This window comes from Carassius carassius, chromosome 4 (assembly GCF_963082965.1).
Source record: "Carassius carassius chromosome 4, fCarCar2.1, whole genome shotgun sequence".
Classification (NCBI taxonomy): Eukaryota; Metazoa; Chordata; class Actinopteri; order Cypriniformes; family Cyprinidae; genus Carassius; species Carassius carassius.
Window position 1 is genome coordinate 23,890,733 of NC_081758.1, and position 16,037 is coordinate 23,906,769.

A 16,037-nucleotide genomic window follows, 5' to 3' on the forward strand; every position below is an offset into this window, starting at 1 on the left:
AAACATTGCTTATACATAATTCAGAGACCATCCCCATAATGCTTAGCAAGAGCTTTCTGTTCATTAAACATTTTTGCTATCATTTGCATAACCCAAGAACAAAGTTTTTAAAACAGAACATTTTGAATGTTTAAAGAACAGTCAGAAATAGCGTTTCCATTACGTAAAAGAAACATTAACAACATGTTCTTGGAACATATTTTTATTAAATGGGATGTCTTCGAAGAACTGTTTTTTTTTTTCATATACAATGAAAGTCAATAGGATCCAAAGAACATCAGCCCACACTACATGTAATTACCTGGAGAAATAAAAGACATGAAATATTGAAGACATATTCATATGAAATATATGAAAATGAAATATTTCTTCTTTTGCGTTCAAAAGTAGAAAGTCAGTCATACAGTTTTGGAACAATACGAGGGTGAGTAAATTACCTTTTTGGGTGCAGTATCTCTTTAAATATGGATTTGCTAGGGAAAGCATGGCTCACGATGACTGCACAGAAATTATTACATGATAAAAGGAGCCAGCTTAACCAGTACTATGCTGTGAAACGTTAATTTAGTTTAAGATTTAAGAAGATCAGAATGCAGATCAGCCGGTTATGATGATCTCCTTTTGTCTGAGTTGATTGTAGGAGCCTCACCCTGTTGATCTTTTAATAAAATATTTATAAAAGTGCAGCGTGTTTTGACAATAAATTACTTGCTGATTTTGAACCATGGTCTCCTTTTTGATACCAAATATATCTGCTCTTCTACAAATCTTCACTCCCTCTTTTCCTTCATCCTGGCCCTTGTTCGCCTTCCCTCAACCCTTTTCCGTCCATACTCCTTTCCTCCTACTCTCTCCAACTGCTCCACCTCTTTCTCGCTGGTGTTCCCATGGTATTGTGATCGTACGGTCAGGGACTTGGGCTGCTCTGTGTTAAAGCCAGTCGGAAAGATTCCCAGGGCCTGTGCAGAAAATGGAGGAGCTACTGCAAATAAGCAAAGTACACAGACACGCTCTCAAACTCTTAAGGGGCTTTGAACATGCAAACACACATAACCACAAGCCTGGGTTTCAGCCACAAGATACTGGTTCAAAATTGCAAATTCAAGACATTACTTGTATTCAAAACAGATAGAAGTAATAGAGACATGCGTGCTAAGATTTGAAAAAAGTGTCACAGGTAAAAGCAGTAAAACCAGATTCGTTCATGTATTGACCTGCAATTCTGCTCTTTCTTATTCACTCATAATAATTTCAGTCTTAGCTAGAGCTTTTTTTTATATTAAATTATTAAAATAGGTCAAGGTTACTCAGTATACAAATCTATATTGTATCACATAAAATCCACATGAAACATGCAATGTTTGACTGCCTTCATGTTAACCTATATGAGCAAATAAGAGAGAGAGAAAGAGAGATTTCACAGCCAGACTAATGAATCAGAAATCAACATTTATTCACCATTATGTTTCTGTCTTATCCTGTAAGTCTTGTAGTGTGTACAGCAGCAAACATCCACTTAACAGCCAGTACAGCATCTGAATAAAAGCCCAATAAAAACCAAGGCATGGGCAAAAATGTCTCCTGGTGCAGATCTGAACAAGCGCTATAGAGGCACATGACATGAGGTTAACGTGTAGTCAAAGCAATTAATGATTTACTTTTATTGATAAGGCAGCAATGCTATAATATTTCTCACAGAGATACAGCTGCTTCCCCTCCAGTCTAAAAACATAATGCATTTTCATGGTTAAAACTCTTTGTCAGGAATGTAAGGTATTTGTGAAATAAGTAATGTCAATAATATATGAATATCACATTTTCAACTGAATATAAAATCCAGTAAGAATCCAAGTCTGTATTTTTCACAAAATGAAAATAGCATTAATATTAAACAACATGAATGATCACAGTATTCTGCTGTGGTGGAGCAGAAAAGTGTTTTAGATATGATTAATAAGTTGTGTACAAAGCATCTGCCTATTTATACTTATATACAAGTACCTATCTATATTTATCCAAATGCTAAACTTTGTAATGGTCTTGTACTTTTATTTATTGTTTTTTTGTTTGTTTTATTGTTGTAATAGTGCCTCAATGATGCAAAATCATAAGATCCTCTGTAACCCTGATCACCCTTAATTAAATACAACGGTTTATATGAGCTATATAAACTTAAAAAAGGCAAATGTGAAAATATTTTCATATTCAACATTATCTTTTGTCTCGTCTGAGGAGTAAAATGGCTTTGAGAACTGTTTAGGTCAACAAATAAAAAAAGTTAATGTAGGGGTAAGTAAAAAAAATAAATACAAATAAATACTAAGAGTTATGATTAGCGATAAAATCTTTTTTATTCTATGTCTAACTTTTAGGTCCTGTTCAGTAGGATAATATTTAGTGTAATGTAATTAGTCCTTATGCTTACAAAAATATTCTCAGAAACACTTGCTACTTAGAGCAAAGCTTTTGAGAAGAGAAAAATGTGAGATTGTTTTCAAATCTCAAATAGATTTTTATTTTTATTTTATTTTTTATTAGGACTTATGAGTTTAATTGAACACAGTAGATTTTTTTTATTGCTTTTACTGAAGTTAGTGCAAAGGTAGCATCATAAAGTTGTTTGCAATATGACTATTTCAGTTAATGTTTGCTCTTGTTGACAGTTTGATGCACTTTGGGGTAAATTCATAACTTGTTGGTGGTGATGATGTTACTAATTTGAATTTATAATCTGACAAAATAATACTAATAGGTCTAAATCTGGGAACAGGAATCACTGAGTATTATTAACCCATGTGGGGTGAATTATATGCATGGGGCATACAAAGGTAACAAGCCCTATTTTAAGGCCCCATCACTCAGTCAGAGAAGAAAAACACTGCTGCCTAAGAAAAGTGATCATCTGTCAAAGCCTCGGGGATTGTAGACATCTCAACAACAACCAAACACAGTAAAAAAATTTGTATTTTATGAAAGGAAACATTACATATTTCTGCTCCATCAAAAAACAACCTTTGGGGTTTGTTTTGGAACAATGAAAAAAAACTCCCAACAAGAAGAGAAAGCTACAATCCCAGGGTGTAGATGCAGAGGCCTCCTGGCATGTGTGTGTGTCCAGATCATTGGGGCGGAGCTGCGCATTTTTACCCGATTACACATTACATTTTTTCCTGTAGTGAATCCAGGAGGCCTATAGCATGTTGCTCTGTAATAGTACATACACACTGCCGGTAGTATTAGATGTGCTTGCTAAAATGTTTTAAAATGTATCTAAGAGTAGCCAGAATTAGTGTATTGCTTGTAGTTCAAAACGAACAGAGATGAATTAAAACAATCTATATGAACAAAGAGAAATCCAATGATCGATTCAATTCATATTGGTTCCAATCCTGTAGCTTCCAAAGGTCTTTTTCAAAGATTATATGTATAAGAAGCATGCAATTTCAAAATATCCAGGAAATGCAATTGTACAGCAGATAAATGAGTTCTTTCACAAGGCAAACTGTTTTGATACATGAAGAAAAAATGCGATTAGTCCATTTATGCACCATCGAGCTTTGATTCTGATATCTTGATCACTTTCAGGTATATATCTCTTGTCGTCCACTAGGTTTAAGTCCCCCACTGAATGTCCCTGTCCTCTGGTTGTCCATGATCTGAAGCACATCTTCTAGGATCGATGGCCCCAAGTCCAGATGGAGGGAAAGCAAAGAGCCAGCGTTGGTCAGATATGGCTTCTCTGCCTCATCCCTATCCTTCACACATTTCTCATTTTCCTCAGGATCTGGACTTTGTACATTTGTGTGCAGATGAAGTGGAGAGCGTTTGGGAGATGCAGGAAGTGATGTATGCCGTGACACGATCCTCTCTTCCAGGTGCAGTCTGGGAGGTTTGGGAGGTGGAGCGAGAGATGGAGATGTTGGGGGTGACTGGGCCATTGTCAGTGTTGTTGGGACCTCAGTGGTCTCCATTGCTGTTGAAGTCAGAGGGGCTGTGGCCATCGGGGCTGGAAGGGTGAGCGCCTGCACCCCTCCAATGATAGGAAGAGACAGCACATTTTTTAAGAGCGGCGAGTTATCACGGGACGGCGGGGGATTTCTTACACTCGCTGTGCGACTTAGCTGGGAAGACCCCTGGTGACCTTGTTGCCCTGGTAACAGGTGAAATTTACCTTGTAAGAAAGACAGGTCACCAAAAAGATCTTCTGCACCCCCACCACTGCCAATGTGGATGGTGTGTCTGAAGTCTCCCAGCGGAGGACTTATCATGTCAGATGAAAGAATGTCACGTAATTTTTCCTTCTTTCCTTTACGGCTACTTCGTTTAAGGTATATGGGAGCCTTGGCAGACATGTCGGACCCTCCACGTCCTCCTGCACAACAGAGAGTCAGACCTTGCAGCAGGGTGAATGGAAGAAAGGAAAGGCGGACAGAATAAATGGACTGTACACGTGAAGGAGAGACGAAAATCACAATGCACTTGGCATTCAAAATCAATCCTTGACAAACTTGACAAATTCAGGATGCTTTTTGGTTCCTTTCTTGTGGAAAATTCACATTTGAAGGCCACATCCAGAAGGATAGTATTCCCATCAGGACAACAATCCTGACATCATTTTAGACACTGAGCGTCCAGTCTGCCTGCAGTTTGGGAGAAAAAGAGAGAGTATTTAGCACATACACACTATAATTCAACTCTGATTTGCTAATTTGACAAAAAGCAGCTCACGTTAAACTGATCAAAAGTGAAAAGAAAGCCATCTATAATGTTACAAAACAATTTGAAAAAAAAGAAGAAAAAAATCTATTCGGGTTTTCACAAAAACATTAAGCAGCACAACTGTAGATAGTAGTAATAAGAATTTTTTTTTTTGAAAAACAGTTTTGGTGATCATAACAGACTCTGATATACTGTATCTCTTTTTGTTTACTTGCTTTTTTGTTTTGTTTACTGAACCGAGCCAACCTTAATAAAAAAAAAACTATTTCATAAAAGATGAAACCAAATTCGAATTCAGTGGCCCAACTTGTTTAACACAAGGGTTCTTCAGTTCAAAGTCAATGTGGGATTTACTAAGAGAAGGGAAGACAACAGAAAAAAAAAGTTTCAAAATAAGAAATGAGACATAATAAACAAACTGTAATTTGAAAAGAGTCTGAGCAAATAATCAGGGTTTGCTAGTCTTGGCACGTCTGACTTGTCTTGTGCACATAGGAAAGATGACTATATCCTGATAGTGGACTCTGCAGCAGTATAAAGGTTCAGCAGCAGTTTAATGGGAACGCTTGAGTGAATGTGTTAGTGTGTATGTTTTTGTGCTGAAAAGTTTAACAGACCATAAGACCTGTATTTGTGTGACAATACATCAGGGGCTAGAGAGCATGACTCATAACACATACCTTTAGCATTAAATCATACTTCTGGAGCTGGTTCTGTTAACTATATCCTGGTGTGTGTGTGTGTTTCCTTCAACCTTTACTTTTATCAAAGGGAGTTAACTAGCACACACTCTGACCAAAAACAAAGGGCAGTGTTTCCATCTCAAGTGTGGGAAAAGCCACCTTGCTGTTGCATAAGTGACCCAGCAAAACTCTGAGAAGTTCTGAAATGTTTCAGGGAATGAACTACAGAGAGTTTAAACATCATTTCCCTCAAATTATACTGATCCCAGATGTCAGCTGACTGTTTAGTGTTTTGCAAATTGCAGCAACATTGTAAGTAGGTCATTATGTCAAATGTTTGATCATATAATTGTGTACTATTCATTTATTTACATCCTTAAAACAATAGTTCCACCCAAAATGAAAATTCTATCCATTCTATTCCATTTACTCACCCTCATGTTTTTGTTCAGTTTTTTTTTTTCAAATCTGTATGACTTCCTTCCTTTTATAGAATGTAAAATGTCTCAGTATTAATTTTGTTCATACACTGTAAGTCAGGGGTCCCCAAACTATGTTCTGGAGGGCCGATGTGCTGCAGAGATTAGCTCCAACCCTAATCAAACACACCTGAACCAGTTAATCAAGCTCTTACAAGCATACTAGAAACTTCCAGGCAGATATCTTGAGGCGAGTTGGAGCTAAACTCTGCAGGACACCGGCCCTCCAGGACCGAGTTTGGAGACCCCTGTTGTAAGTCAATGGTCACCCATGTTTTTTGGTCCTAAATGTTCTTCAGAATATATTCTTATGTATTCTGGAGAAAAAAAAGAAATTCCCACAGGTTTAACATGACATGAACATGAGTAAGGACAAAACATTCATTTTAAAGTGAAGTGTCCCTTTAAGGGAAAACATTATGGTCAAGTCATTTCAACAATGCACAACTGGAGGAATGTGGAAACGGAGCTGGAGATATCTTTATCAGGAGATACCCTATAACTGTGAGCAGAGATGCAGATGTGAGTACACATGTGCATGCTTCACAGATGCCAGTGCGCTGACTCACTAATCTGAGCAACATAATGATGAAACATGAATAAACAAAGTCAGAGAACAATTAGCACATCAGTTCTAGCCCAACTGATCCAACATACTGTTACTGCTTTTCCACTGGGGCTTGTGCCAGAGTGGCACTCATTCAGAACCAGTTCGTGTTTCCACTGGCAGGGAGCAGAACCCTCTACTGTACAGTACATCACCAACATGTAACAGGAATCACCTGTTGTCTCTTGCAGAAGGAGAGTGTTGGCCTCTTCTGCCGACCACTGTTGAACTGACATATTTAATAATTGTTGTTAATTTACCTGAAATCAGTGCCTTTCAAAGTGCGGTCTGTAGTGGAATCTACTACTGACACCATAGGTTCCCTTGTTCGAGACCAGTGGGGTTTCGGGGTCATTTCAGAATATTTATGAATGGAAAAGGTTAGCTCGGTTCCCGACTGATCTCTGGCTCCGGCACCAACCCCGGTGGAAAAGTGGTAAGAGTGATTAATTAGATTGCATTTCAACCTGCATGTTTTGTTTTCAACTTACATTTTATTTTAGGTTAGATTATTTTCACTCAATTCATTTATTTTCATATGAGGTACAAGAGAAATAAATGATTTGTCAGGATACGGTCTTAAATTTAGAATGAAATAAGATCAGTTGGCACTTAAAATACAAAAAGATCTAACTTCATTATATAAATCTGGCAAAATTAATACTATAAAAATGTGTTAAACTACACACAGCAGCATCATCTTTATGATATAAGGTTAAGAGTGAACAGCACACTTAACAAAAGTGGGTCAGCATTAGTTTCTTGGATAACAACTTTGGATGTCAGAAAGGCTTTAATCAAGCCACAACTGAATAACAGTTTTTCCAGAGAAGGAATGGGGTGAGTCCTGTTCAGACTCGCAGAGGAGTGTTATGAAGTGTGAATGGTTTTTCTATGGTACTTATGGTATTGTGATATCTCTGTGTTTATAAGAGTCCAATCATAGATATTAAACAATTCAGTGGAATTCTGAATAATATGATTCTGGAAAAGATGATGTTTACCATCATTGAACTAAATTAAAGTATTTCACGTTGTGGAAATGAACTATGCCGCTCCTCTGAACTCTAAAGGTTATTTATCAGCTTCAGAGCAGAATTGAACAATGTTGCTGCTGGAAAGCGTAAATGGGGAGCTGTGCTCAGACAAGCCCTCAACAGACTGCTCTGTTTGGTAGACAAAGCAGAGAACAAACTGACACAAAAACACAACAGCTTTTGGTTTGTTTAACAGAGAGAGTAACTGTCAAACCTGACAGACAACCATCAAAACGCTAGTGGTATGATCTTTGTCCAGATCTCAGAGACTAACATATTTTTCATAATCAAACAGAAGAATGAGCATTGAATGTACTATAATTATCCAAAATATCCAAAAATAGCTGCTAACTCAATTTAATTTATGGAATTACACAAGCACTTCTTTGGGATCGCAGATAAAATTATGAAAGGGATAACAAAAGACCCCATTGTTTACTTAAATGGGGTGTCATCTCATTTATCATCAGTAAAATATGGAGTGCCACAAGGATCCGTCCTAGGTCCCCTTCTATTTTCAATATACATGTTGCCCCTTGGTAATATTATTAGAAAATACGGAATTAGCTTCCACTGTTATGCTGATGATACTCAGCTATATATTTCAACGAGACCAGATGAAACTTCCCAATTATCTAAGCTAACAGAGTGTGTTAAAAATGTAAAAGATTGGATGACAAATAATTTTCTCCAATTAAATTCGGATAAGACAGAGATATTAATTATTGGACCAAAAAACACCACACAGAATCTTGTAGATTACAATCTGCAACTAGACGGATGTACTGTTACTTCCTCTACAGTCAGAAATCTGGGTGTTATATAGGACAGCAATTTGTCTTTTGAAAATCATATTTCCAATGTTACAAAAACCGCATTCTTCCATCTTAGAAACATTGCCAAGCTACGAAACATGTTATCTGTTTCTGATGCAGAAAAGCTAGTTCATGCATTCATGACCTCTAGACTGGACTATTGTAATGGACTTCTAGGTGGTTGTCCTGCTTCGTCAATAAACAAGCTACAGGTAGTCCAAAATGCAGCAGCTAGAGTCCTTACCAGGTCAAGAAAATATGATCATATTACCCCAATTTTACAGTCTCTGCACTGGCTACCTATTAAGGTCCATATCAGTTACAAATTATCATTACTTACCTATAAGGCCCTAAATGGTTTAGCTCCTGCGTACCTAACTAGCCTTCTACCACGCTACAATCCATCACGCACCCTAAGGTCACAAAACGCTGGACTTTTGGTAGTTCCTAGGATAGCAAAGTCCACTAAAGGAGGTAGAGCTTTTTCACATTTGGCTCCCAAACTCTGGAATAGCCTTCCTGATAATATTCGGGGTTCAGACACACTCTCTCTGTTTAAATCTAGATTAAAAACGCATCTCTTTCGCCAAGCATTCGAATAATGTATCTCTTAAATTGTGAGTGTAGTTGCATCTGCATTTTTATTCTTTAGCTTGGGTTAAACTAATTTTACTTTGTTGGATCAGCAGCTATGCTAATGATGTCTCTATTTTGTTTCTATGTTTTGCCACGGGATAACTAGGATTTACACAAGCTCCAGTCTGGATCCAGAAAACCTGAGAAGAGATGATGCTGACCCTCAGAGGACCCCAGATGATGCTAACCTTGAATCAACAAACAGAACTAACAAGTATTGCTACATGTGTGACTGCATCCTATAATTACTATTAATTAATAATATTGATAGTTCATCATCTAGCTGACTACGTCTTGTATTATTATTATTATTATTTTTATTTTTCTAAAATCCTGTCAAACGTGCACAAACTACTAGCTACTACTAAATATTGTAGAAACATAATTTTCTGTAAAGTTGCTTTGTAACGATTTGTATTGTAAAAAGCGCTATACAAATAAACTTGAATTGAATTGAATTGAATAACAAAAGAGCCATTATATGGTTAGCTTACAGGTCATGCGTGATCACCGTTACACTTCTTTTATGTTTTACTAATGGTATGCCAAGGCTGTCACTCATCCTCTATAGATTAAATGCAAAAGAAAATCTAAAAATTACAAAATAAACAAACACTTACTTTTTTTCAATATAATTCTATACAACAACAACAACAAAAAGTTTCTGTTATGTTTCTACTTCTCTGATCGCAAAGCCTATTAGCCAAACCTCAATTTTAAACTCAGACTCCAAGGATATTTCAAAACCTTCGAAACTTTCAAGAGGCTTTTGTCAAGAAAACACACAAATTCTGTCTGAACAGATCAAAATCACAAATTCAACAATATGGATTTCAATTCATTTCAATTCAACTGCACTTAATTCAAATTTCCATTATTTGCGATCTAGAACTTAAAAATGTAACTCGGGAAATGAAATAAAATACATCTGAGGCGGTGGTCAAGCTGTCATACCTCTGTTTAAAGCTGTGTGCGCGCGCGTGCTCCAAAACTATACAACAAACACCCCGGAAAGTTTTTAACGTCATTATACTCGTTTACAGATACACATTCATATTTTAAACAAGCAAACGATACGTTTGTGACTGAAGCAGAGTAGTGTAACTCCGTAGTCCGTACATCTCCCATGGCAGTATGCACTCATTTGGCCACACGAGCAACACTACACCCCATTTCACATTAGCACTGGCGGACACAGTAGGACGTTTGCTATACTTTATGTTCAAAAGAGCTAATCAGAGTTATGTTTTAAACGATCACTTGCATTACAAAAATCTGACTGAATTTATCTGAAAAGGCAATTACGTGTAACTCCATGAAAACACTCCTACATGATTACAGAACATTTTGTATTTAAACTGCATGCGATTTATTTAAACTCCACATGCAAATGTTATATTTCGCCTACCTCTGAGATAGATGCCAGTGTGACCAAACTCCTATCCAAGAAGCATCTATGCGCAGGTCTTTCATGTCAAAATGATTCAATACCAATTATGCTCGGCCATATATATTTCTTTCCACACGAAAGCCTGCAGAACTGACAGAAGTATAAAAATAACCCTAACACTTGATAGCGCATACCTATACCGAGAGTATTTGCTGATCCAGTAGAAACAGCGCTGTAAGCCCACCTCACATCACTGCTGGCTGAAACAGAGCGCACAGGACTGGACTCCGTGGATCCGGATCGACGTTGATATCCATAATCGCGGTATCCAGGTCATTCTTTGGCGTTTGCCGCTGTGTTCTTCCGCTTCTTCCGTGTTTGATGAAGACTCCAGCAGGACAGCGGAGCGGAAGGGAGTCTGTAGCGCATCACACACGCTCGCGGTGACTCATAATCGGAGGTTATCACACCCTCCAACATTCGCATAACCCATTACTACGAGAATGTCTCCTTATTCAAACTCATATTCCCATCGCACATACTCAAAAACAGATAACTGTTTGTCATCACATATTAAAACAGAGATGCATTTTCAATTCTCCAGGAACTCAATTTTAATTAACATATGTGATTAAATGCAAATATCAACATCTTATTTATTCCATACTGTGATCTACATTCAAGTGTAACGGATGTAAATGAACGAATGTTGGGCTGGGACTTGGTTCTATTGATTGTTGAGTGGATTTTGAGGCTGGGCCAATTCACTCAAAAGTGGAGGCAGATGAACGTCATAACAGTGGTTGATTTAAGTGGACTAAATAATTGGACAAGTCCTGCATGTCACCAACGAGAAGTCAGTGGAAGCTCCACTGATGACATTTTGAGTAAACGTTATACAAGGTCTTATATTCAACTTGTTAAAAAGTAGACAAAACTCTTTTTTTGATTGACACAATTCTGCATTCAGCTCTAACAATAGCTGGCCAAGTGACTGCTTGTCTGCCTGCCTTTGGGGGGATCTTAGCCTTGTTCTTTTCAATATTTCTATGGAGATTCCTTTTTATTCTTTCAAACCTGTATTGTAAATTCCTAAATACAATCCTGTGACTTATGCAGTCAGTGAATGTTGTTCCTGCATCCTATTAATAGCTCATAATAACTGACCTGTCTCTGTAACAAAAAGAAGGTAGTGTGCTCACACTTTGACAATAACAGGATGTCCATTGGAAATTTACGTCACACATTTTGTGCACATGACATAGGAGCAAAAGATGACTTCAGCATATTCCAAAATTATGCACTAATTAACATCACACACTGAACAAAAACGGTTCCATTTTCCAAATTTAACTCAGAGATGCTGAGTTTAGGACACTCACAGGAGACTGGACAGACAGGATTTATAAAACGCACCAGCCTGCCCACTTGCAGTCACTTCCTCATCTTTCTTATCTCCTCATTTTTCTTTCACAGCTCTCTGTGTTCCACTGTTGTTTCACATTGGGGAATTCCTCCAATGTGGGTTCAGAGACTCCAGGCCAAAATAAACGCACAATCTTATTTTCTAACTTCCATTTGTAATGTCTGATATTTTTCTTCAACTAATCATAACGATTAAAGTGCAATTCTATTCATCAGACCAGGGATTGTGCCAGCTCACATTAAAATGCTTTTCATTATATTAACACATTCAATGGCTTGACTTGACATGTCTAAATCTGTCTAAAATGGCCTCTTTCTTTTTTTCTCCACTTTATCTTTTCATTCCATACTAGTTAAAACAATGCTTGATGGTTCTGCTTAAGATATAGAGAGAAGAGTGAAGCTAAATCATCTTTGCTCTATCACTTCCTCTCAGTCTGATATCTGAACTGTTTTCATTTTCTTGCTTTGTCTATCTCCTTATCTACCCTTATGACCTTATCTGCTCTTATGAACGACAAGCCTTCAGCCCTCAGCATCACACATATTTGCCTGCAGAACAATCTGGAGTCATATTGCTGTGTGTGTAGCTTTGATTGGAAAGCAGAGCCAGCTTATCCATCTTTCTGTTCTGTTCTGTTCTGTTCTGTTCTGTTCTGTTCTGTTCTCCAAATCCACTCCAGATGTGATGTGCATTGTGTAGAGCAGACCTGATTCCAGAACTCATACTTCTATAGAAACACACACGCACATATGAGCAGAAACTCAATGCATGCCATTCCCAGCAACACATTATACTTCAGATAGTCTTAGGAAGCTCTTTCTGAAGCTGTGAGTGGAGTCAGTGAGTAAAAGCATACCTCATGACTGAAGGGACTTGCCAGCGGAGCTAATTGGCTAATTTGACTAGAATGCATCTACCCCCACGAAGCAAACTAAGTTATGTGCAAATTCAGCAGTCAAAAGGCATAATAAGTTCAAAAGTCCTTGGTTCACATGTGGAGAGACACTGCACATTGCTCACCATTTCTGTGGTTAGCCGCAAACCATTTAATTGGTATCTGTCAAATATTAATGCAATGAAACTAGTCATGTTTAGAGTGTCACTAGTGTCTATCGTAACAAATTTGTTACATTGTTCTCAAAGTGTCAGAAAATTATTGTAAGATGTCTATTACTGACAGACATACAGCAATTTCAGCTTGAGTGAGCTTCACAAGAATGCCCAACAATGCAGCAATATAGCCTATTACATGTATTCATATAACCATAAAAAACTGTCTTCCAGAAAAAATAATAATAATAGCCTACTAATAAAAACTTAAACTTTTCTGGAGAAAAGAACTGATATGTTGAGATCACAAGAAAATTAATTTCTATTCATGACACCATAAATACATACATGAATAAAGTAATGAACTTTTGTTACCTAAATAGCGAATCCATGAATACTACAGGCCTATTAATCATGCTTTAAGAGCCAATCGCCTGTTTATGTTTTTCCAGGTCAGGTTCTTACTCGATTACTCTAACGATCAAACTCGTGCAAGCGTTTCCCAGTGGAGCTGAGTGCGCTCGCTCGCTCGCTCGGTCACGCGCACAACAGTTTGCTGACTCTACATTCTGCTCAGCTCCCTCTGAACATTCACTGCACTTTAAAAGGAAATATGCGCATCGGTTTAGTTTATCAGCACTAAAATCGCATTACAACACACTTATATGCAGCTGATTTACAAGATAGCCACATGGACCAGAATTTCCACTTTGTGAATGTTATCTTCAAGTTTCTCACAGCCGTGATAACAATCAACTGAGCATTCACGCCTTTCCTCGAAACTGTTGCGCAAACAGCGTAAATTCAGCTGAATGAACGACGTCTGCCTCACCACCCCAGCCACACTGCCAAAACATCTGCTTTATGTAGATTCTAGAACAAGTGACGAGTCCAGCTTTTCTTTTTAATACCATGGCAACATTCCCCCTTAATACACGTAATAAACCATAATTCCATATCGCTTGGTCAAATTCAGCGCGCTAAGAACAAACACAATTTTGCGAAAATTAATTTAAGTGAATTTACTTACAATAATTCGGTTGCGAAGATCCAGTGTTAGCTTTTGTGATCCAGTAACGACATTCTTTGCATCTTTTACCAGTCCGTTGGGGGCTCAAAGACAAGTTTGGCAACAGTTTAAAGCATCGGTGACACTTCAGTGCGGGTCCTGCCCCTCGAGCTGCACTCGGGCGGTTTTAACGGTCGCTGGGTAACGCGCCATTGTAACCGAAAACAAAGCGGGGGCCCGGGAGGGCGCGAGGGGAAGCCTCAACATATCGGTGCTCCGTTTCCAAGCGATTCTGAACACTTGATAGACTTGATAGATGACACTCATCAGGTCTGAACGTTTAAAACATGATAAGCACTGGAGGAGGTACGACTGTTAGTCGGTTTATTATTTCACTAAACGGCGATTTGCATACTGAGCAAGTGTATAACAGAGTAGAAAGGGACCTGTTGAGAGGGGCATTTCATGCAGGCCTTGTTTGGAGGTCTGTAGGCTACTCTGTAGGCAGTTGAAAGTTTTCTGGTTGAGTTTCAAGGCCAGATTCAGAACAAATTGTTCTCTGCGTGGTGCAGATGTGGTCAAGATCTTGAAAATGTAGGCTATCTCATTCTCCACCTATCATTTGTTACACTGATTTGTCATAAATATTTAACCTTATTATAGAAAATAACAAATCAAATTCATCTACCACTGCTCTGCAAGCACAAGAATCTTAAGTCAGATGGACTAGTGGAGGGATAGGAGGGAAGAGATATTAGCATTTGAGGCAAGCTGATTCTTGTTAAGATGGTAAACTTCATAGATGTGTATGGGTTAAGGTCAAAGTTCATGACCCGTCAAAGATTTAGCTGGTGGACCAGACTGAGAACGAGGTATTTTTTGTGCTTAGACAGTATGGGAACAGAAAATGTTTAAAAAGGCAAGACTATGCATATATATATCCAAATAAAGAACATTGTTCTTTGACTGTCAGGAGCTTTGGAAAGTGGTGGACATACATAAATATTAATCTTATATTTAGGGCAGGGGCGTAGATTACGTGGGGGATTTGTCCCCCCCCACCCCCCACTTTTTTATCATCACGGAACTTCGTGTATATATATAGCATTCACATAAATGCTGATCTGTGGATCCTTCTATTCATCAAAGAACGCTGAAAAAAATACTCTTCTGTTTTAAATATTGATAATCAGCAAATCAGCATATTAAGGAATAGCCTTCCTGATAATGTTCGGGGTTCAGACACACTCTCTCTGTTTAAATCTAGATTAAAAACGCATCTCTTTCGCCAAGCATTCGAATAATCTATCTTAAATTGTGAGTATAGTTGTATCTGATCAAATGTGCATTCTTATTCTTTAGCTTGGGTTAAAGTAATTAATTTTACTTTGTTGGATCAGCAGCTATGCTAATGATGTCTCTATTTGTTTCTATGTTTTGCCACGGCATTTACATCCCATCCCCTGATTTAGGGTAGAGTCGGGGGAAATGCCCCCTTGGTATGAAGCGCCTCCTATCCTACTGTTTTTCCCAAAATAACCACAAGATAAAGTCAGGATACATTTTTGTTTTAACTATGGACTATGGACCAAATCTAATTTTCAGCAGAAAGAAAACAAGTGTTTTAAAGCTGCTTGTTTTGTAGAACATCACAGTTACACAGTCGCAATCACAATTATTCAACCCCTTTGACCTGCAAGGCATTTTGTTGCAGAGAACACAGTTTTATGAAAACAATTCAACAAAGGCATCAGTGAACTATTTGAGAAAGTTTCTTAATACACATTTGAGTGATTCCGAGAATGTAACATTGATGAATAATGATAAAAATCTAATTGGCTCTAAACATTCCTGTTCAAAATTATTTAACCCCAAAAGTTAAATTTTGTGCAGAATCTTTTATTCTTTAAAATCATCAATAAACGCTGCCTATAAGTGCTTCTGTCACCTCTCTACAGTCTTGGCTCATTCCTCACCGGAAAGAGCTTTCAGATCACTGATAATCTTTGGTTTTCACATTCCCACTGCTGTCTTCAAATTCAACCAAATATTTTAAATGAGAGTTAACTGAACAGGCCCTTCAGGTTCATCCTATGCCTGGTCCCTGAACCAAGCATAAGTAGATTTGGATGTATACTTTGAGATGATTGTCCTGCAAGAAAGTCCATTGATCATCAGCTTGG

General features: G+C 37.9%; 1 protein-coding gene across 4 annotated transcripts; it reads right to left on the bottom strand.

Annotated features, from left to right (window-relative positions):
• Nucleotides 1-3,269: 3,269 nt before the first annotated feature.
• On the bottom strand, nucleotides 3,270-14,063 carry LOC132139546 (cdc42 effector protein 2-like). 4 transcript variants are annotated; one of them, XM_059547979.1, is made up of 2 exons: nucleotides 13,876-14,063; nucleotides 3,270-4,640 (listed from the first exon to the last, which is right to left on the bottom strand). In XM_059547979.1, exon 2 carries the CDS (start codon nucleotides 4,350-4,352, stop codon nucleotides 3,582-3,584), a length of 771 nt encoding a protein of 256 aa, XP_059403962.1. In that variant the 5' UTR covers nucleotides 4,353-4,640; nucleotides 13,876-14,063; the 3' UTR covers nucleotides 3,270-3,581. The 4 variants fall into 4 exon arrangements, with proteins under 4 accessions (XP_059403962.1, XP_059403961.1, XP_059403959.1 ...); XM_059547978.1 differs by lacking the exon at nucleotides 13,876-14,063 and adding an exon at nucleotides 13,221-13,426; XM_059547976.1 differs by lacking the exon at nucleotides 13,876-14,063 and adding an exon at nucleotides 10,561-11,154.
• Between the last annotated feature and the right edge of the window lie 1,974 nt (nucleotides 14,064-16,037).